The sequence below is a fragment of the Pelodiscus sinensis genome, chromosome 3, assembly GCF_049634645.1.
Source record: "Pelodiscus sinensis isolate JC-2024 chromosome 3, ASM4963464v1, whole genome shotgun sequence".
In the NCBI taxonomy this organism is placed as follows: Eukaryota; Metazoa; Chordata; order Testudines; family Trionychidae; genus Pelodiscus; species Pelodiscus sinensis.
This window is the reverse complement of record NC_134713.1, coordinates 161423815-161445874: the sequence shown is the minus strand read 5'-3', so window position 1 is coordinate 161445874 and position 22060 is coordinate 161423815. Positions and strand designations below refer to the sequence as shown.

General features: G+C 42.5%; 1 protein-coding gene across 4 annotated transcripts in view; it reads right to left on the bottom strand.

The window, feature by feature from the left end:
- Window positions 1-22060, bottom strand: part of RBKS (ribokinase) — a 129439-nt gene that overhangs the window by 28682 nt on the left and 78697 nt on the right. For all 4 annotated transcript variants that reach the window (XM_075925378.1, XM_075925376.1, XM_075925375.1 and 1 more), the window contains exon 6: window positions 19046-19137. In XM_075925378.1, the coding sequence (XP_075781493.1) occupies window positions 19046-19137 (92 nt within the window). The remainder of the gene's footprint in view (window positions 1-19045; window positions 19138-22060) is intronic.

Below are 22060 nucleotides of genomic sequence, written 5' to 3'. Positions count from 1 at the left end.
GCAGCTCCCATTGGCCACGGTTCTTATTTGCTTCTTTTTAGCAGATAAATCAATAAGGAACAAGATATGCTGTTATATCACATCCTGTATGCAGACACATTAATATCTAATGCTTAATGAATGACAAACATTAAAATGTGAAATTATATTAGATACAGGCAGTCCCCGACTTACACGGATCCGACTTATGTCGGATCCGCACTTACGAACGGGGCTTTCTCGCCCCGGAGCTCACAGGCAGCGGTCAGCCACCTCGAGCTCCGGGGTGAGAAAAGCTGCTCCCGGTGCCCCTGGTCTGCTGGGGACCGTCTCTAGCAGACCAGGGGCATCGGGAGCAAACCCGCAGCAGCGGCGGGTTCCCGCGTTTCTGAGGCTTTGCCAGAGCAAAGCCTCAGAAGTGGGGGACCCTGCCGCTGCTGCGGGTTTGCTCGCGGTGCCCCTGGTCTGCTGGGGACCGTCTCCAGCAGACCAGGGACACCGCGAGCGAACCCACAGCAGCGGGGGGTCCCGCGCTTCTGAGGCTTTGCTCTGGTTTGCTCCCGGTGCCCCTGCGGGTTTGCTCCCGGTGCCCCTGGTCTGCTGGGGACCGTCTCCAGCAAACCAGGGGCACCGGGAGCAAAGTGGTCCGGCGCCAGAGCAAAGCCTCAGAGGCGAGGCACCCCCCCCCCCGCTGCCGCTTTGCTCCCTGTGTCCCTGGTCTGCTGGGGGGGGGGGCGCAGCTAGTGTGCCCCCCCCAGAAGACCAGGCTTTTATTGTGGACCCTGGGGCAGAGCAGCTGGGGCACTGCTGGTTGGTCCCGCAGCGCTGCTCTGGGCACTACTGGACCAACCCGGCAGCACCCCAACTGCTCTGCCCCAGGCGTCCTGATTCAGCCGCTGCTGGTCAGTTTCAGCAGCGGCTGAATCAGGACTCCTGGGGCAAAGCAGCTGGGGTGCTGCTGGGTTGGTCCAGTAGCGCCGAGGAGCGGTGCTACTGGAGCAACCCAGCAGCACCCCAGCTGCTCTGCCCCAGACGTCCCAAGGCAGCCGTTGCTGAAACTGACCAGCGCTGACTACAGGAAGCCTGAGGCACAGTTGCTCTGCCCCGGGCTTCCTGGAATCAGCTGCTGATCAGTTTCAGCAGCAGCTGACTTGGGGTTCTTAAGTTGAATCTGTATGTAAGTCAGAACTGGCGGTCAGTTTCAGCAGCGGCTGAATCTGGACACCAGTTCCGACTTACATACAGATTCAACTTAAGAACATACCTACAGTCCCTATCTTGTACGTAACCCGGGGACTGCCTGTACACATATATTTTGGATATGCTATCACATGGTAAAGCTTGCAACTACACCTGATACCTCCAAGCCCTTGATATGTTGTGAGGAAAGAGGCTGAAAGACTTTAGTCAAGACTGCTGACATATGAAAAGGTAAACAGTGGAATAATGGTGGTCAACTTGCCGCGCATGGGTCACACGCAGTTCATCAGGTTAAACCACTGGCAAGCCGCCAGACAGGTTATTTACCTTGCATGCATAGGTACAACTTCCCCTCAGCTCTCATTGGCCATGGTTCACTGTTCCTGGTCAATAGGAGCTGTGGGAAGCAGTATCTGGCTTGCAGGATATGGTATAAGAGCATAATTTGTTCCTTATGGATTTATTTGCTAGAAAGCAGCCTCTTACCTCACAACATATCAAAGCTTGGAGGTGTCAGATGTAGTTGCTGGTTTACCATGTGATATCATATCCCAAACATATGTGTATCTAATATAATTTCACACTTAAATGTTTGTCATTCATTAAACACTATATATTAATGCTTCTGCATGCAGGATGTGGTGGAATAGCATATCTTGTTCTTTATGGATTTATCTGTTAGAAAGAAGCATACAAGAACTGTGGCCAATGGGAGCTGCAGGTGGCCATACCAGTGGATACAAAGTAAACAACCTGTCTGGCAACCCACCAGCAGTGCACTTTGACAAACTGCATGTGGCCAGCATGCGTAAGGTTCCCCACCACTGCAGTAGCACATGCCTGACTCAATCACATGACCATTTTCAGACAATCCTGAGCTATGCTCTTTCTTTAATTATGTAACAATATGAATTTCAGTATGGCTGCTACCACTGATTGCTGGATGCTATAATGTTATTAGCCATGTCATCCTTTCTGCTGACATCCTACTTCTGTTTTTAATAACATGAGTTTAATAGCTTCCTATTAACATACAGAACATCAATAATCATCCTGAAAACACCATCCTGGCCACCAGGGATGCAGAAGCTCTTTATACCAACATTCCACATGAAGACAGATTACAGGCTATCAGGAACACCATCCCTGATGACACCACTGCGCACCGGGTTACAGAGCTCTGCAACTTTATCCCACAACTACTTCCAATTCGGAGACAATTTGTATCTTCAAGTCAGCAGCACAGCCATGGACACCCGCATGGCCCCACAATATGCCAACATCTTTATGACTAACCTTGAACGTTTCCTCAGCTCATGCCCCCTAGCACCTTTACTCTACTTATGCTGCATTGATGACATTTTCATCATATGGATCCACAGGAAAGAGACCCTTGAAAAATTTCACAAGGATTTCAACAACTTCCACCCCACCATTAACCTCAGCCTGGATCAGTCCATATGAGAGATCCACTTCCTTGACACTACAGTACAAGTACATGATGGACACATTTTCACCACCTTATATCAGAAGCCTACTGACCGCTAACCTTTGTGCCTCTAGCTTTCATCCAAGACACATTTCTCAATCTATTGTTTACAACCAGATTTACTCCATTCCCACAGACAGAGATAAACACCTACAGGATCTATATAGAGCATTCATAAAACTGAAATACCCACCCGGAGAAGTGAAAAACAGATCAACAGAGCCAGAAAAGTACCCAGACATGAACTACTTCAAGACAGGCCCAAAAGAGAAAACAACAGAATTGCACTTGTCATCACCTAGGCTATGTCTAGACTACTTTCTTCTGCCGAAAGAAGATATGCAAATTTGGAACTCATTTGCATATCTGCTTCCGATGGCATCATCGGAAGAGGCTTTGTCGAAAAAGAAAGCAGTTTAGATGCAGTTTTTTCGAAAAAACAACCCCTTTTTCAAAAGAACCCTGCACACCTCCTTTTTTTAGGATGAAGAGTTCTTTTGAAAAGTTTTTTTTCCCTTGAAAGAACCGAATCTAAACTGCTTTTTTTTTCAACAAAACCACTTCCAATAACGTGAGCGGAAGAAGATATGCAAATTAGCTCCAAATTTGCATATCTTCTTTCGGCAGAAGAAAGCAGTCTAGATGTAGCCACAACTTAAATCCTTCCGATGCATTATCAACAAGCTACAACCTACCTTGGAAAATGATCCCTCACTCTCAAAGGCCTTGAGGGAAAGGCCAATCCTTGCCTACAGACAACCCCTTAACCTCAAACAAATTCAAATCCAGGAATCCACCCCTGCAATCAGCCCTGGTGCCAACTCTGTCCACACATCTACACAAGTGATTTCATCACTGGACCCAACCACATCAGCCACTACATTAGGGGCTCATTTAACTACACATCCACTAATGTGATCTATGCCATCAGCAATGCCCCTCTGCCACGTATATTGGCCAAACTGAACCGTTTCTATGGGAAAGACTTAATGGACATAAATCAGATATCTGAAAAGGCAACACACCGAAATCTGTTGGAGAAGACTTTAGCCTTCCCCGGGCATTAATTAATGAATCTCAAAGTCACTGTGTTGTTTCAGGCCAATTCTACAAGCCAAATACACAGGAAAGTGTTGGAACTCAACTTTGTTTATAAGTTTGGGAGCCATCACAAAGGTATGGATAAAGACATTACCTGGCTAGCACGCTACCTTCCACATCCTATTGCAGTGTTTCCCAACCAGGGTTCCGCGGAACCCTGGGGTTCCACGGACCATCATCAGGGGTTCCGCGGACCATCATCAGGGGTTCCACAAGAAATCGTGGAATAAATAATGCTGGGCGGGGCCTAGAGCATCTATCACGCTCTTTGCCTCCCACCCTGATGCTTGGCTGACTTCTGCGCCACTCAGCTGGGTCGTCGCATGGGAGCAAGTGGTGCAAGAGGGTGGGGACTTCTGCGCAGCTCAACCACCACACATGAGCAAGCGGCCATTTGAGCTCCGCAAGTGAGAGGCAGGAGGGGGAAGAGAAAAGAAAGAGAGAATGAGGCAGGAGGAGAAGAGAAAGAGAGAGTGAGAGGCAGGAGGAGGAGGAGAAGAAAGAGAGATTGAGGCAGGAGGAGGAGGAGGAGAAGAGAAAGAGAGAGTCAGAGGCAGGAGGATGAGGAGAAGAGAAAGAGATTGAGGCAGGAGGAGGATGAGGAGAAGAGAAAGAGAGTGAAAGGCAGGAGGGGGAGGAGAAGAGAAAGAGAGAGTGAAGCAGGAGGAGGAGGAGAAGAGAGAGACAGGAAAAATGCTCAAATTTTTTTTCTTACAATGTAAGCTGACATACGTACATATATAAACAGCTCTTTACAAATACATTTTATTGAAAAAAATTAGCAGTAATTGAATTGCGCTCCCCGCTGTCAACTTTTTCTGGCCAAGCAAACGTTTTCATAGGTAGGGGTTCCTCGGGATATGAACAATTATTTTAGGGGTTCCTCCATGGGAAAAAGGTTGAGAATCACTGTTCTAATGACATAACCAAACAAACAATGGGTACTTAAGAACAATTTGCACCTTCTCTACCAGCTTCTTGTAACACGAACACACTAATTCACTATTCTTTGCCATTCCTTCCCTCCCAATCTCCTATTTATTTTGGAATAGGACTTTTAATACTCCATTCATCTGAAGTCGGTTGTACCCATGAAAGCTCACGATACCATCTGCATGTTTTGTTAGTCTTTAAGGTGCTGCTAGACTATTCATTGTTTTTTAAGTTTTGCCAGTTACAGGGTAATTCAGCTACCCCTCTGAAGCTAAAAAAAAGTTAACACTTAAACTCATGTTGATGGGTACCAACATTAAGGAAAATTTGGTAAGTTTTGCCATAAATATTTGTACTTCAGCAGATGTGTCTATAGTAAATGGAATATCCTGGAAACGGTTGAACTGGATCTCTGTACATCTGTTATTTGCTAAAAGAATTATCCTTACACGTGGAAGGATACGGACGCTCCATCTGCATAACAATTTCATTGGAGTCAAGAGGATGGGAAGTGAATTGAATCAGGTCAAGATTATAATTGCAAAATTAGAACTTAAGGAAGCAATTGTAGATGGCACACTCAATAAGCTTGTTGAGGAAGGGGAGAACAGAGATATGGCACTAGATGGAGAGGCAGGTGAAGTCAAGATTGTGTTCAACGGAGGATAAATTGTATGATTTTGAAAGAAAATGGATTACATATCTAAGATACATAGAAGAAACAACAGTAGAGTATTAAGTTGCCAAAATGTATACATCCAAGAAGAGATATAAGATAAATAACCATAGGATAAAAACTATGGGACAGAGGATTTGTTTTCTATACTCTCTTTAGTGGGATTCCTACATATTAAACTGCTGTTGCTACACCGTAGGTGTAACTTGTAGTGATACCTATGCTTAATGTTACCAAACATAGGTATTTCCCATTATAAATTACTTATTCAAATTACTAAGTTACTTATTAATTTGATAATTAAATTGTTAAAAAAAATAAAAAATAACACAGCAAAAGAACTAATTTTTCACTGACATTTTAGCTGAAAATTCCCCCAAAAGTCAACCTGCAGCAGACATCAGCATGGAAAATTTCAGCCCAAATGGTTACAAGTTTGGCAATCTCTAGCATCTGAATGCCACATATCAAGTTAGTAGATAAAAAGAACTATTGAATAATTTTGTTGTTGTTGTCCTTCGTTATCAAAGATAATACCGATGATGGTATCGTCTTTTGTGAGTACAATTGTGGCTAAAAAGTCTGATGTGTGGATGTCAGTCTTTTCCACAATGAGTGCATATGTAGCTCGATGGTGAGGTATGGATCATAGTCTATGCCCATGGAATCTAATTCTGTTAACGAGACAGACCCTGTGGATCAAGATCCATATGGCAATTAAGAACATAACATAAAAACATAACAATGGCCGTACTGCGTCAGACCAAACGTCCATCTAGCCCAGTTGCTTGTCTGCCGACAGTGGTCAGCGCCAGGTGCCCCGGAAGAGGTGGACCATAGACAATGATCAAGCAATTTGTCTCATGCCATCCATCTCCAGCCTCTGACAAACAGAGGCCAGGGACACCATTTCTATTCCCTGGCTAATAGCCTTTTATGAACCTAACCTCCATGAAATTATCTAGCTTCTCTTTAAACTCTGTTAGGGTATGTCTACACCACAAAGTTAATTCAAAATAACAGCTGTTATTTTGAATTAACTTTATAGCGTCTATACATGCAAACTGCAATTTCGAAATTAATTCGAAATAGCGGAGCGCTTAATTTGAATTTGGTAACTTCATTCTACGAGGAGTAATGCCAAATTCGAAATAGCTATTTTGACTTAAGTGCTGTGTAGACACTTAATTCAAAATAGGGGGCCTCCAGTCCTTCCCAGGGAGCCCTGGTGGCCACTCTGGTCACAACCAGGAAAACTTACTCTCCTCTCCCCCAGCCCCGGAGCCATTAAAGGGGTAGACCCTGGTCACAGTGCCTGTGCCAGCTCCAAGACTGCCAGCCCAGAGCCAGCAGTGGCCACCGGGGCCCCTGACCTAGTGGCCCCAAAACATGAGCCAGCAAGACACTGGCAGCCAGCCCTCCACCGCTCCCCAGGAGCAGTCTGCCAGCTCCCAGGAGCCTGACAGAGGCTGGAGAAGGCGGGCACCTTCCTGGTTCAGGGTGGAGATCATGGACCTTATTCAGGTTTGGTGGGGATGCCCCCAACGTCCATGATCTCCGCACTAGACGGAGGAATGCGGCCATCTATGGCAAGATAGCTGCCAGCCTGGCCACCAAAGGCCACATGCGATCCCAGCAGCAGGTTTTCATGAAAACTAAGTTGCTCCGGTGAGACCCCCAACCCTAAGCCCTGAGATTCCCCTCCCCCTTCTTCCCCTTGCTTCCCCCTTCAAGCTCCCTCCTCCCAAGTTTCCCCCTCCCCTCTCCCACTCTCTCTCTTCCCCTCTCCCACCTCCTTTTCCCAGTCTTCCCAGAGGTTCATCGCCCACCCCCCATTTTGTTCAATAAACCCAGTTTCTATTTTGAACATACGTGTCTTTTATTTGACATCAGGAAGGGGGGCTAGGAAGGGGCAAGTGGAAGGACGTGAGGGAGGAATGGCGCATGAGCCCCCGGTGGGGAGGAGCTCTGAGGGCTCCTCGGGATGGACGCTCTCCCGCAGAGCCTCCTGGATCCTGAGAGCCCCCCCATGGACCCTCCGGATGGCAGCCTGCAGCAAGTGCAGCTGGACTGATGGCAAAGACCCCACAAGACGCACCAGCGTGCCCAGGGGCAGCTCTGGCTCCATGTGGCCAAGTGCTGTGATGTCCCGAGTGCGGGCACTCAAGGCACTCCAACACAGGACTGCTTTACTGTCCCTCACTGAGGTAGACAAGCAAGTGGGGCACCCTGAGAACTGTCTGTCCGGGATGGGGGTAGGGTCCCTTAAAGCACAGAGCTCAGTTAGCCTCAGGCAGCAGCCCCACACACTAGGTCCTAAGCTGATTCCCTGCTGGCACTGGTTCTGGCCAGTCTTAACTTCGGTTCAGGGTCCACCCAATGTGGACGCACTATTTTGAAATAGCAAAACACTATTTCAAAATAGTTTTTGTGTGTAGCTGCGTTAATTCGAATTAGCTTAATTCGAATTAACTATTTTGAATTAAGTTAATTTGAAATAGTGCTGTAGTGTAGACATACCCTTATAGTCCTAGCCTTCACAGCCTCCTCCGGCAAGGAGTTCTACAGGTTGACTATGTGCTATGTGAAGAAGAACTTTCTTTTATTAGTTTTAAACCTGCTACCCATTAACTTTATTTGGTGTCCTCTAATTCTTCTATTATGGGAACTAATAAATAACTTTTCTTTATTCGGCCTCTCCACACCACTCATGATTTCATATACCTCTATCATATCCCCCCTCAGTCTCCTCTTTTCTAAACTGAAAAGTCCCAGTCGCTTTAGCCTCTCTTCATATGGGACCTGTTCCAAACCCCTAATAATTTTAGTTGCACTTTTCTGAACCCTTTCCAAGGCCAAAATATCTTTTTTGAGGTGAAGAGACCACATCTGTACACAGTATTCAAGATGTGGGCGTACCATAGTTTTATACAGGGGCAGTAAGATATTCTGTATCTTGTTCTCTATCCCTTTCTTAATAATTCCTAACATCAAATTTGCCTTTTTGACCACCGCTGCACATTGTGTGGAAGTTTTCAGAGAACTATCCATGATAATGCCAAGATCTCTTTCCTGATTTGTAGCCAAATTAGCCCCCATCATACTGTACGTATAGTTGGGGTTATTTTTTCCAATGTGCATTACTTTACACTTATCCACATTAAATTTCATTTGCCATTTTGTTGCCCAGTCACTCAGTTTGATGAGATCTTTTTGAAGTTCTTCACAATCTGCTTCTGTCTTGACTATCTTAAACAGTTTAGTATCATCTTCAAACTTTACCACCTCACTGCTTACCCCTTTTTCCAGATCATTTATGAATAAGTTGAACAGGATTGGTCCCAGGACTGACCCTTGGGGGACACCACTAGTTACCCCTCTCCATTCTGAAAATTTACCATTTATTCCTACCCTTTGTTTCCTGTCTTTTAACCAGTTCTCAATTCATGAAAGGACCTTCCATCTTATCCCATGACAATGTAATTTACACAAGAGCCTTTGGTGAGGGACCTTGTCAAAGGCTTTCTGAAAATCTAAGCATACTGTATCTTTTGGATCCCCCTTGCCTGCATGTTTGTTAACCCCCTCAAAGAACTCTAATAGATTAGTAAAACATGATTTCCCTTTACAGAAACCATGTTGACTTTTGTCCAACAAATTATGTTTTTCTACGTGCCTGACAATTTTATTCTTTACTATTGTTTCGACTAATTTACCTGGTACTGAAGTTAGACTTACCGGTCTATAACTGACAGGATCGCCTCTAGAGCCCTTTTTAAATATTGGTGTCGCGTTAGCTACCTTCCAGTCATCAGGTACGGAAGCCAATTTAAAGGATAGGTTACAAACCACAGATAATAGTTTTGCTATTTTCCATTTGAGTTCTTTTAGAACCCTGGGATGAATGCCATCCAGTCCCGGTGCTTTGTTAACATTAAGTTTTTCTATTTGTTCCAAAACCTCCTCTAATGACACTTCAATCCAGGACAGTTCCTCAGATTTATCACCCACAAAGGACGGTGCAGATTTGGGATGAAGACTGAAGCAAAGAAATCATTTAGTTTCTCCGCAATGACTTTATTGTCCTTGACTGCTCCTTTTATATCTCGATCGTCTAGGGGACCCACTGGTTTTTTAGCAGGCTTCCTGCTTCTAATGTACTTAAAAAACATTTTGCTATTTCTTTTTGAGTTTTTGGCTAGCTGTTCCTCAAAATCTTTTTTTTTTTTTGCTTTTCTTATTACATTTTTACACTTGATTTGACAATGTTTATGTTCCTTTCTATTTATCTCACTCAGATTGGACTTCTACTTCTTGAAAGATGCCTTTTTGTCCCTCACTGCTTCTTTTACATGTTGGTTAAGCTACGATGACTCTTTTTTAGGTCTCTTGCTATGTTTTTAAATTTGGGATATACATTTAAGTTGGGCCTCTATTATGGTGTCTTTAAAAAGTTTCCATGCAGCTTGCAGGGATTTGGCTCTAGTCACTGTGCTTTTTAATTTCTGTTTAACTAACCTCCTCATTTTTGCGTAATTCCCCTTTTTGAAATTAAATGCCTGGGTGCAGGACAGCTGAGGTGTTCTTCCCACCACAGGAATGTTAAATGTTATTATATTATGGTCACTATTCCCAAGCGGTCCTGTAATAGTTATCTCTTGGACCTGATCCTGTGCTCCACTCTGGACTAAATCGAGAATTGCCTCTCCCCTTGTGGGTTCCTGTACCAGCTGCTGCAAGAAGCAGTCATTTAAGCCATTGAGAAATTTTATCTCTGCTTCTCTTCCTGAGATGACATGTACCCAGTCAATATGGGGATAATTAAAATCCCCCATTATTATAGAGTTAATTATTTTGGTAGCCTCTCTAATCTCCCTTAGCATTTCAATGTCAGTATCACTGTCCTGGTCAGATGGTCGATATATCCCTACTGCTAAATTCTTATTATTGGAGCATGGAATTACTATCCATAGCGATTCTATTGAACATGGTGATTCATTCAAGATTTTTATTTCATTTGATTCTACGTTATCTTTCACATACAGTGCCACTCCACCACCCATAGGGCCTGCTCTATCCTTCCGATATATTTTATATCCCGGTATGATTGTGTCCCACACATTTTCTTCATTCCACCAGGTTTCAGTGATGCCTATTATGTCAATCTCCTCTTTTAATACGAGGTACTCTAGTTCACCCATCTTATTAGTTAGACTCCCATCTTATTAGTTAGCATTTGTGTAGAAGCACTTTAAAAAATTGCCACTGTTTAATTGTCTGCCCTTCCCTGATGCACTGGATTCCTTTATATGCGGTTATTTGTCTGCTCTGGCCCATTGCTTGTCCTCTCCCCTCCTCTCTTTCTGACTACAGCCTAGAGAATCTCTATCAATGGATTCTCTTCTAAGAGAAGTCTCCATCCGATTTACGTGCTTCTCCACACCAATCGGCTTTCCCCCATCTCCTAGTGTAAAAACTGATCTACGGCCTTTTTAATGTTTAGTGCCAGCAGTCTAGTTCCACCCTGGTTTAGGTGGAGCCCATCCTTCCTGCATAGGCTCCCCCTCACCCAAAAGTCCCCAGTTCCTAATAAATCTAAACCCTTCCTCCCTACACCATCGTCTCATCCATGCATTGAGACTCTGAAGCTCTGCCTGCCTACCTGGCCCTGTGCATGGAACTGGAAGCATTTCCAAGAATGCCACCATAGACATCCTGGATTTCAGTCTCTTTCCTAGCAACCTAAATTTGGCCTCCAGGACATCTCTTCTAACGACTGAATCACCCACTACTAACACCTGCCTCTTCCTAACAACTGGCGTTCCCTGCCCCTCAGAGGTATCCTCAGTGCGAGAGGATACCGCAACATCCTCTGGAAGGAGGGTCCCAACTATGGGATGGTTTCCCTCTGCTCCCACTGAATGCTCTGTTCCCCTGAGACTTTCATCCTCCGTAAGAGCACTGGGGCTCTCAAACTGGAGGTAGGACACTACTACAGTGTCCCGGAAAGTCTCATCAACATAGCTCTCTGCCTCCCTTAGCTCCTCCAGTTCAGCCACTCTGGCCTCCAAAGCCTGAACTCGGTCTCTGAGGGTCAGGAGCTCCTTGCAACGGGTGTACACACATGCCACCCGCCCACAGGGCAGGTAATCATACATTTTACACTCAACGCAATAAACAGGATAGCAGTTAGTCTTGAATTAACACCATTAAAATTAGTCTTGAATTAACACCATCACTAACTGCTGCTTCCCTGTGTGATCTGTCTGTTGTTGATAACTTCCAGCTGTCAGCATCACTGCTGCATTGCTTCAAGCTATGCTTCAGTGTGTCCTTCAAGTGTTTCTTCTGATTGCCTTGTGTATGTTTAGGCACTTTCAGTTCACCACAGAGCAAATGCTTTGACATTCTGGTGTCATCCATCCTCCACACGTGACCAGCCCAACATAACTGTGATGTGATGAGCATTGCTTCAATCCTGGTACGGTGGCTGCCTTCCAGAACCTTGTTCCTGAGAACTTTGTCTTCCCATTTGATGTGATGGATGAAATACAGATGTTGTAAGTGGGACTTATCTAGAAGTTTGATATGATGCTTGTCACAGGTCCAGGTTTCGCACTCATATAACAAATTGGACTGCACAACTGTTTTATCAACTTTTAACTTGGTTTGAAGCCTAATACCATGTTGCTGCCAAATGCAGGACAATGTAGCACTTTAAAGACTAACAAGATGGTTTATTAGATGATGAGCTTTCGTGGGCCAGACCCACTTCCTCAGATCAAATAGTGGAAGAAAGTAGTCACAACCATATATACCAAAGGATACAATTAAAAAAAATGAACAAATATGAAAAGGACAAATCACATTGCAGAACAGGAGGGGGACACGGGGGGGGGGGAAGGAAGGAAGGTAAGTGTCTGTGAATTGATGATATTAGAGGTAGGGAGAGTGGAATGTTTGTGAGTTAATGGTATTAGAGGTGATAATTGGGGAAACTATCTTGGTAATGGGTGAGATAGTTCAAATGTTTGTTGAGTCCTTTTTGGAAAGTGTCGAATTTTAACATGAATGACAGTTCAGAGGATTCCCTTTCAAGTGCAGATTTAAAAGGTCTTTGTAGCAGAATGCAGGTGGTTAAGTCATTGAGAGAGTGTCCTTTCGGGTTAAAATGGCAAGAAACTGTTTTCTCTTTGTGATCTTGTCTGATATCTGTTTTGTGGGCATTAATCCTTTGGCGAAGTGTCTGAGATGTTTGTCCAATGTACATAGCAGACGGACACTTTCGGCACATGATAGCATAGATTATATTTCTGGATGCGCAGGAATATGTGTTCTTGATCTTATAACTCACTTGGTTAGGTCCAATAATGGTATCAGCAGAATGAATATGTGGACAAAGCTGGCAACGGGGTTTGTTGCAAGGGAAGGTACCAGGGTTGGTATTAGTGTGGTATGTCCTGTGGTGGTTGGTAAGAATCATCTTTCGAAAGAGCCAGACAAATACCTAGAAACCATCTACTTCAAGACAGACCCAAGAAAACCAACAATAGAACACCACTTGTCATCACCTACAACCCCCAACTTAAACCTGTCCAACACATTATCAATAAACTACAGCCTATATTGGAACAGGATACCATACTCAAAGAGGCTCTGGGAGACAGACCCATAGTCTCCTATAGACAACCACCTAACCTCAAGATGATTCTTACCAACCACCACAGGACATACCACACTAATACCAACCCTGGTACCTTCCCTTGCAACAAACCCCGTTGCCAGCTTTGTCCACATATTCATTCTGCTGATACCATTATTGGACCTAACCAAGTGAGTTATAAGATCAAGAACACATATTCCTGCGCATCCAGAAATATAATCTATGCTATCATGTGCCGAAATTGTCCGTCTGCTATGAACATTGGACAAACATCTCAGACACTTCGCCAAAGGATTAATGCCCACAAAACAGATATCAGACAAGATTACAAAGAGAAAACAGTTTCTTGCCATTTTAACCCGAAAGGACACTCTCTCAATGACTTAACCACCTGCATTCTGCTACAAAGACCTTTTACATCTGCACTTGAAAGGGAATCCTCTGAACTGTCATTCATGTTAAAATTCGACACTTTCCAAAAAGGACTCAACAAACATTTGAACTATCTCACCCATTACCAAGATAGTTTCCCCAATTATCACCTCTAATACCATTAACTCACAAACATCCCACTCTCCCTACCTCTAATATCATCAATTCACAGACACTTACCTTCCTTCCTTCCCCCACCCCGCGTCCCCCTCCTGTTCTGCAATGTGATTTGTCCTTTTCATATTTGTTCATTTTTTTTAATTGTATCCTTTGGTATATATGGTTGTGACTACTTTCTTCCACTATTTGATCTGAGGAAGTGGGTCTGGCCCACGAAAGCTCATCATCTAATAAACCATCTTGTTAGTCTTTAAAGTGCTACATTGTCCTGCATTTTGCTTCAGCTACCCCAGACTAACACGGCTACATCTCTATCACTATGTTGCTGCCAGACTCTGCAAAATGATGTGACTTTGTTACAAATTGTAACCACTGAATGAGCTAGAGATCCTGTCAAAAAACTAGTATGTAATCATGTCATTAGACTGTAACATCATATGTATATGATGGCCAAACTAATATTGCACTGGTAATCTTAACTCAGGCCTTTTCTAGCTTTTGAATGATCAATTTTGTTTTGGATGTAATACATTATATTATACAAAAAGAAAAAGACAGATATATACTGTGCTGGCATTGTCTGAATTGGGATTTGCACCAAAGTTAAATATTTCTCGTTAATGTTATCTTCAAACAGAGGTCTCAGACAAGAACTACTGAGCCACATTTTTTCAATTACATTAGTGAAAATCTGACGTAACTCCACTAAAACAGCCAACAGACTAAAACAGCCAACAGAGTGACTGAGATAATTTGCACACTGTCTTCCTCATCCCCCCAATTACAACACAAAGCTGTGAAATATGTAACTGATATACGGCTGCCATTATGGGACATATTTTTGTACATGATTGATGGCTCTGGTAGAGATATATGTACATAAATCTACTTACCAAAACCTTCAAATGCATATATTAAAGTGATTTGAAATTTAAGGAAGTCATAACAGGAAACTGAAAACATATGGAACGTGGATATAGAACAATTGCTAAATAAAAACGTACTGATATGAAATACTTTTTAAATTTCCGACAGGAGAAAAAAAAATGCTTCAACTGCTTCTGTTTTCTTAAACAAAGAAAACTCTGACAAATGTTCATCCCAGAAAAGCAATTCTAACTATGACAAATCAGCATGCATGGATGGCTTGAAGGAAGATACAGATGATTACTTTACTTCTGGTAAGGAAATGGATTTCATCGTGATGTGCAAAAGGTTACTTTTATAAATATTATGTTATGATGAAAATGATCTACCTGTATTTCTCATTCTCCAAAAGTGCATTAACAAGGTATCACTCTTGGGTCTGCACCCCAGAATGTCACAAGAAGGAGTTTCCATAAATTTAGCATTTTTAAATTAATAAACCTCCTGACCAGCAGATGTCTTGTGTCTATACTTGCTGAGGGGATAGTGTGAGCCCTCATCTCCAACTGTTCCTTTTTAAAGCAAATAGTATGAAGCATAAAGAATGCCAACTGGACCCCCAACTCTGCAGGCAGTGTGTGTGAGAGAGGGGATCTATTATAATTATACACTTGTATTTCTTCTAGAAAGGACATAATTTTCTTTTCTCCAAATGGTGGTAAAAACATACCCCTACTCCAGCAAACTAAAAATCTCAAAGGATGTCTCTGTGAAAGCTGACATTGTAGCAATAAACTGTAACATAGGGAAAACGTCAACATTCGTGTTGGGATAGGGTAGTAATAAAGAAACAAGTTTTTGTATTTAACAACTAGGGGATAAAATCCCAACAGACAAAGAGTAAACAGTGACATCCTGAAAACAAACAAACAAACAACCTTGAAGTGAACGAGAGGGGTGGGAGAGCTGGGCTGATCCCAGTCCAAAAATAGGTCTTACAGCACTACTAGGGAACTCTTGGATTAATGGCCTAAGGGAGAGCCAGGCAATAAAGCTTTCAGAGAACTCCAAGTGTCTGCTCTGCGAATCACCTGGGAAGAAACAATTACAGTCTGGCTTGGAACATTCTCCATCATCTCATGTAGCTGAGTTGTGATGGCTGTTAGATTCATCTGAGCCATAAGAGATGTCACTGCCAGTTGAACTGGAAAATCAGCCCCCAGACTCTTGCCACAATGACTGGAAAGGTCTGAATACTTTGCAGATGTCTAAATGCTGTAATGCAGGCTAACTTAACAGACCTGCATCAAAATGGGTACTACTGGCGGGTCACTGAGGCTGTGTCTAGACTACATGGCTCCATCGATGGCGCCATGTAGATTAGGGTTGTAGGCAAAGGCAAATGAAGCCACGATTTAAATAATCGCGGCTTCATTTAAATTTACATGGCTGCTGCGCTGAGCCGACAAACAGCTGATCAGCTGTTTGTCCGCTCAGCGCGCTAGTCTGGACGCTCCCCTGCCGACATCAAAGCCCTTTGTCGGCAGCCCCGTTATTCCTTGTGGGATGAGGTTTACCGGGGCTGCTGACAAAGGGCTTTGATGTTGGCAGGGGAGCGTCCAGACTAGCGCGCTGAGCGGACAAACAGCTGATCAGCTGTTTGTCGGCTCAGCGCGGCAGCCATGTAAATTTAAATGAAGCTGTGATCATTTAAATCGCGGCTTCATTTGCCTTTGCCAAAACAACAAATCTATATGGCTCCGTCGACGGAGTCATGTAGTCTAGACATACCCGGAGAGTCCCCAGAACTCTAGCAGTTCTAGAGTTGATGACTTAAGGGCATGGCCAGATTATGACACAATGAGGACCAAAGCTATCTCAAATGTAAGAGGCCCTTAAGATAAAAAAAATAATCTTATTATTTTCACAGAAAGAACAAAGAATATATAAACATGAAATAGTTATGTTCTCACAGGAAAACAACAGAGGATATATAATTGTTTTTACACCATGAAAAAGGAAAATTATCCTTCTTTTCATATGAATAAATGAAAAAAGTTTGATTAATTTGTTAGAGAAATACAAATTTATCCAGATTATATATAAATACATATTTATAAACGTTTAATCCTATTTAATTTTCACTACAAAACAGAGGATTGTTGGGATTTTTCTTTTGGCACACTATAGATATACAACAAATAGTGCTGCAAAACTATTTGTTGTTTTTTAAGTTTTTCCAGTTACAGACTAACTCAGCTACCCCTCTGAAGTTATAAAAATACAGTGAAGATTCCTGAACCTGATGGAGGAAAGACACAATTCTTTTCTCTTCAAGATCCACTTGCCCTAAGTCCATAACACAAACAATAGAGCCCTACACATACAAATGTCTACCCATGGATGTGGATATCTGCAGATTGACACTGGTATCTGTTGATCTGAAGGGCTCTACTCCCAAGAGATACTGCAGCAAACAGAGAGAAGTGTGTCTCGTTACTCTTGGGAGCCAGCACCCTATGCCGGCAGCTCTTCCCAGCCATGTGGCTGTACTACTCCCAACTCTGCTCCTAGTAGGGCTAAAAGACCACAGACAGGAAATGCTATGGCTGGAGATATTACAGCTTCACAGCCAGGCAGGGCTGGCCTTACCATGAGGCGAACTGATGCAGTTGCCTCAAGTGCCAGACTGTGGGGGAGGGGGGGAAGCGCCACTTGGACCCACAGTGTAGAAAATTGTGTCTGCTGCTGGTGCATATATAGTACCATGAGAGGAGTAGAACAGGAAGAAGGCAGAACTGAGACCTTTCAAAGTTTTGGCCCAAGCAAGGGGACATGGGGGCGTCATTTGAGCTCCCCACCTAAGGTGCCAAAATGTGGGCTGGTCCTGCAGCCAGAAGCAGCTGCCAGCATGGTACATGAATAGCGCATGAAACAAAAAGTAGCATGTGCAATGCACAATTATATGTATGTATAGATCAAAAAAGAAAGATCACACTAACACTTAAGAAAAACAAAGGAAAACAGGAGTGAAGGCGCTACACAATTGAATATACTGAACTGTAAACAAAACATGGTGACCTTCTGGCTACTACCAGCAAAGGGGGAAGCTATACATGGCGTCAGTCCTATGATGAGTCCCATACATGTATGAGCTTGGCAGGATTGCTTCATGACACTGTGTGTTCGACCTCACATTTTTCCTGATTTTATCGGCAGTGAGATTACTCATTTATTTGTTTACTTCATTTATTTATTTAAATGAGTAATGAAGGCACAGTCAGCTGGCAAACAAAACACTGTCTTAGGAGACTGATACCAAACTTACTCATAGAAATCCTAATTTTACAAGTTCAATTTTTTTTTCTTAGCCCTGGCCTCCTGACTTCCAATAATGAACAATTAATGAAGGATAAAAGTAGGGTAAGGATACTTGTATAGCCAGATGTGTATAGTTTTGTCATATTTGAACAAAAAGGTCTATCTTTAGAGAGAAATTTATTTTCCCATATCTCCTTTATTTTGATAAAATTGGAAATGGAGTCAGTTTTTCTGTTTTAGAGGCCCTTCATATACGAGCCCCTAAACTGTTTCTTAGTTAGCTTATGCCTTGGTTTATGAGCCACCTGGGCATTGGTTTTAGCAAAAATTTCATAAGAGACTGTGTCTTAATGAACAACCCACAGCCAAGGATGTTTGGATGGTGATCCTACAACAAGCTGAGTCATGATTTCTCCAAAACCTCTAAGACATATCAAATCATGTTCACCCGGGATCTCTTAACAACTATATTTTTACTTGCTGGTTGATCCTCACACATTTCTGATAAAAAGGGAGAAAACCATAGCAACAGCAATAATAATATACAGAGGCAAACTCAGAAAAGGGCCTTGTGTGACACTGACACCACTTTATTTCCTGAGACACAATCACTTATTTTTGGATAAATATCCTGACAATGGCAGAGAGAGAGAATGGGGAAAGGAGAGAAAATCATGGAAATTGACAAAGTGGAAAAATGGAGGGCTTCCCTTTTATACACTGGAAGCAGCAGTTCATATGCACTGAAAAGGTAGCTAACAAGTAGGGACATACAGAGCTACTTGTACCATCTCAGCTGCAGCATGTATAAACCATCTCTGACAAGACAGGTTAAAAGCCCCACAATGCTGTATCTAATGGAATTCCCATTACTCACACAGAAGGAAGACAGGGCTGGAGTGAGGATCTATTTTAATATGTACCATTTAAAGCAAAACACATTTTAAGAGTGTCTCATTTACAGATTGCCCATTCACTCATCCTCTCTCATCTTGGTAAACCAGTTTATGGCTCTTGAAGGGCTGACCTCAAGCTCTTACTGAACCCATTAATTCTACTTTGAGTGTTATCAACACCAAAGGAAAGTATTCCTCCTTCCTCATTGGCTGCTGCTTTGGGGACAAATCTGTTGCCTCCACAGTGTTTGAGAGAGAAGTCTCCAGAACATGGGTTGATTCCTCATGTGATATACTGCTGGGGACAGAGTCCCTTTTACATTTCGCTGTCCATATCATTATTCTCTAACATGACAACTGGCCATTACCTCACTTTCGTTGCAGCAGAAGATGTCAGAATGGGTGTAAAATTGTGGATCTAGTTCAGCAAGAGCTGGAGCAGGATTAAACAGAGTCTTCACTGCAACAGAATGGAAAGAAGTTGTCTAAATCAATGGCATTTATGCATAAAACATTTACAACCTATAGCCGGGAACCTCAAATTCCCTATTAGAACAAATACAATGTCAGCTCCTTATCTATTCCCTACGGATATGCAAGCTACTTAGACACACAAAATGCAGCAAAACCCTGCTTTCTCACAGTACATACAACCTTTGTTAATTGTATTACAGATAAATATATACCCCCCCATTGATATTTATCTGCTTTTAGAAGAAAATGAAAGGCGAGCAATAGGCAAGATTCAAGCTGCATTCAAAAGATTTTTTAACTAAAAAAAAACCATCTAAATTTAGATATCATAGAATCATAGGGCTGGAAGAGACCTCACAAGGTAATTGAGTCCAACCCCCAGGGAGCTAGCGGGAGCAATGAGGCTGGGTGACAAAAGATGCTCATATATTGGATGGGGGACAGAGCTAGTTAGATATCTAATATAAATAATTTCATTTGTGGAGTGTCTCCCTAGGAGTATTTTAATGAGGTTTACTAATACTGATTTAGCCTCAGAACTTCTCGGGAGGAAGGTAAACATTATAATCTTCATTTTACATATGAGGAAACTCAGACACAGAATGACGAAGGCTTTGTCTAGACTACAATTTAAAAGAGTTAGGAGGTGTTAGCTAATGTTTCAATGCTAGTACAGCTGGTAAAAATGATGTCTTGGTTAAAACCTGTCAAAGTGTGTTAGCTAATACCTTTAGTGACTTGCCTTTGAATTTACTTAAACAAAGCTCAGGCCAAGTCTACACTAGAGAAAGTTTGCCCTAGACGAGCTGCCAGTAACTAGCGCCCTTGGCGAAATGCACAATCAGCGCCCCTGCTTCCAAAGCCCTCAATGGCCATTTATCTTGGCACCCTAGGCAACCGCGCAGGTCGCCTGTATTGACGGGCCGCCACTGGCCCTATCTGTAGAGTGTCAGGGACTTACTCAGTGTAACACAGAAGTCTATGGATCCCTTGCCCTGCATCTCCAGCTTAGTATATCTGTTCCTTAGCCTTAAGAGCCTCCCTTCTTCCATGTGAAACATAACATCTTATGTGAGAAAATGTACTTATAATCAGTGGTAAATGTTTTTTAGCTTTGAAATCCAGCTTTTAAAACTACGTTTAGGCACCTGTGCATAACCAGCCTGAATTTCTAACCAGCATTTATGAATCCCATTTATTTGAATGGAAGCCTCAGGTGATCTGAAACTTCAGGAATATGAATAAATATAAATGTGGAAGCTGAACTTTAGACATTCAGGTTTGAAAATTTTGGCCAGTGACTATTCTTCAACTTCACAATTCCTCTCTATTTTCTTATCATTTGAAAACACTGTTGCATACAAAACAACTACATTACAAGTATGTTACTGAAGTTGCAAGATTAAGCACTCACAAATCTCTTGTCTAGGAAATGCTAGAATTAGGCTTGCCTCTACAGCCTTAATTCAGCTCCCTTGTGCATCTAAATTATGATACAGTCTATATATATATATATATATATATATATATATATATATATATATATATATATATATATATATATCTTTCTGTAGTATTTCTTAACTTGGAGTGCTTGTCTTTGCCATGTTAAATATGCTCTACCAACATCGTGCTTTTGTATTTAATTTCCTGATCTACTCAGCAGGACTAGATTTTTTAGATCTACTGCACAGACCTCTGCCATTTGGGCTAAGAGAGTAACGAATAGCAGTAATATGGTGTTATCCTTTATGTGGATCAGCAATAAAAGGGGATGGGACACTTTGCCAGTGGGTTTTACAAATCTGAGCTTCCAGTCTTAATCTTTCTCCCACCACTCCCAATCTTCATCGTTCACCCAGTCCCAGTGAGCTTGCCCAGCCTGGCCTGGAGCAACTAGGAACAGGAATTATAAGGAAAGCCGAGCAGACTTCCAGCTGGAGCGTGACTGATGTGGATAGACTATGAAGCTATAGCAAGTCTTTACTAAGCATGAATAAACTGTTATTTTTTCCAAAGGAAGATCCCGGACACAAAGTCCACTTCCTTACCACATTTCCAGTGGCTAATCCAAAGAAGAGGGTTATCAGAACTTCTCAAACACAAGATTGCCAGAATTTTTTTAACATGATCAAAACAATGTGTTCTCCTCTAGCCTCATTCTTACCTGTAGCAATTTGGCAGACATTTTTCAAAAAAAATTCAGCTGGAAGTGGCACCTTGCATGGAAATTTTACCCTAAATGGCTAAAAGTTTGACCAAGTTATAAGTAATGAAAACTGGGATCTTGTAACAGGAAGTATCACGCAACGTTAATAATAGATTGTGCCAGCAGACCAACCTATAGTACTTTCCATTCATAGTGAACTGCATCACAATTCTCCTTCAATACAACATTAATAGGCTGGATACGAACTCCTATTTTATATTATCCATCATCTCCCAGTTACTTTGGGATCCTCACAAACTTTTCAAACACAGGAGGAACTGCACTCACCACTGAAATGGAGCATCTCTCGGAAGGGACATGTCAGCAGTTTTACAGCACATAGCAACATTAGTCAGCAGTTAAAAGGAGGAATACAGTATTTGAGTCAAACTTCCAAGGGAAATTATGCACATTGAATATAGTTACTCAAGCCAGAGTATAATTAGGATAGATCAGAGGTTAACATCTTTGCTCTTTTACAAACTGCCATGGAATCTTTAACAATCAGAGAAAACCAACATTTTCTATTACATGTACTCTGCAATACCAATACAAATAAGTCATTGAATGGAAACAGAGGGGTTTTAGGCTTCCATACATCCTCAACCCCTTTTTCTTATTCCTTTTAATTAAAACACAAAAAAAGTACATAATCCAAAACAGAAATTTGAGGCATCTGGATATGCATCTGTTAAACAAA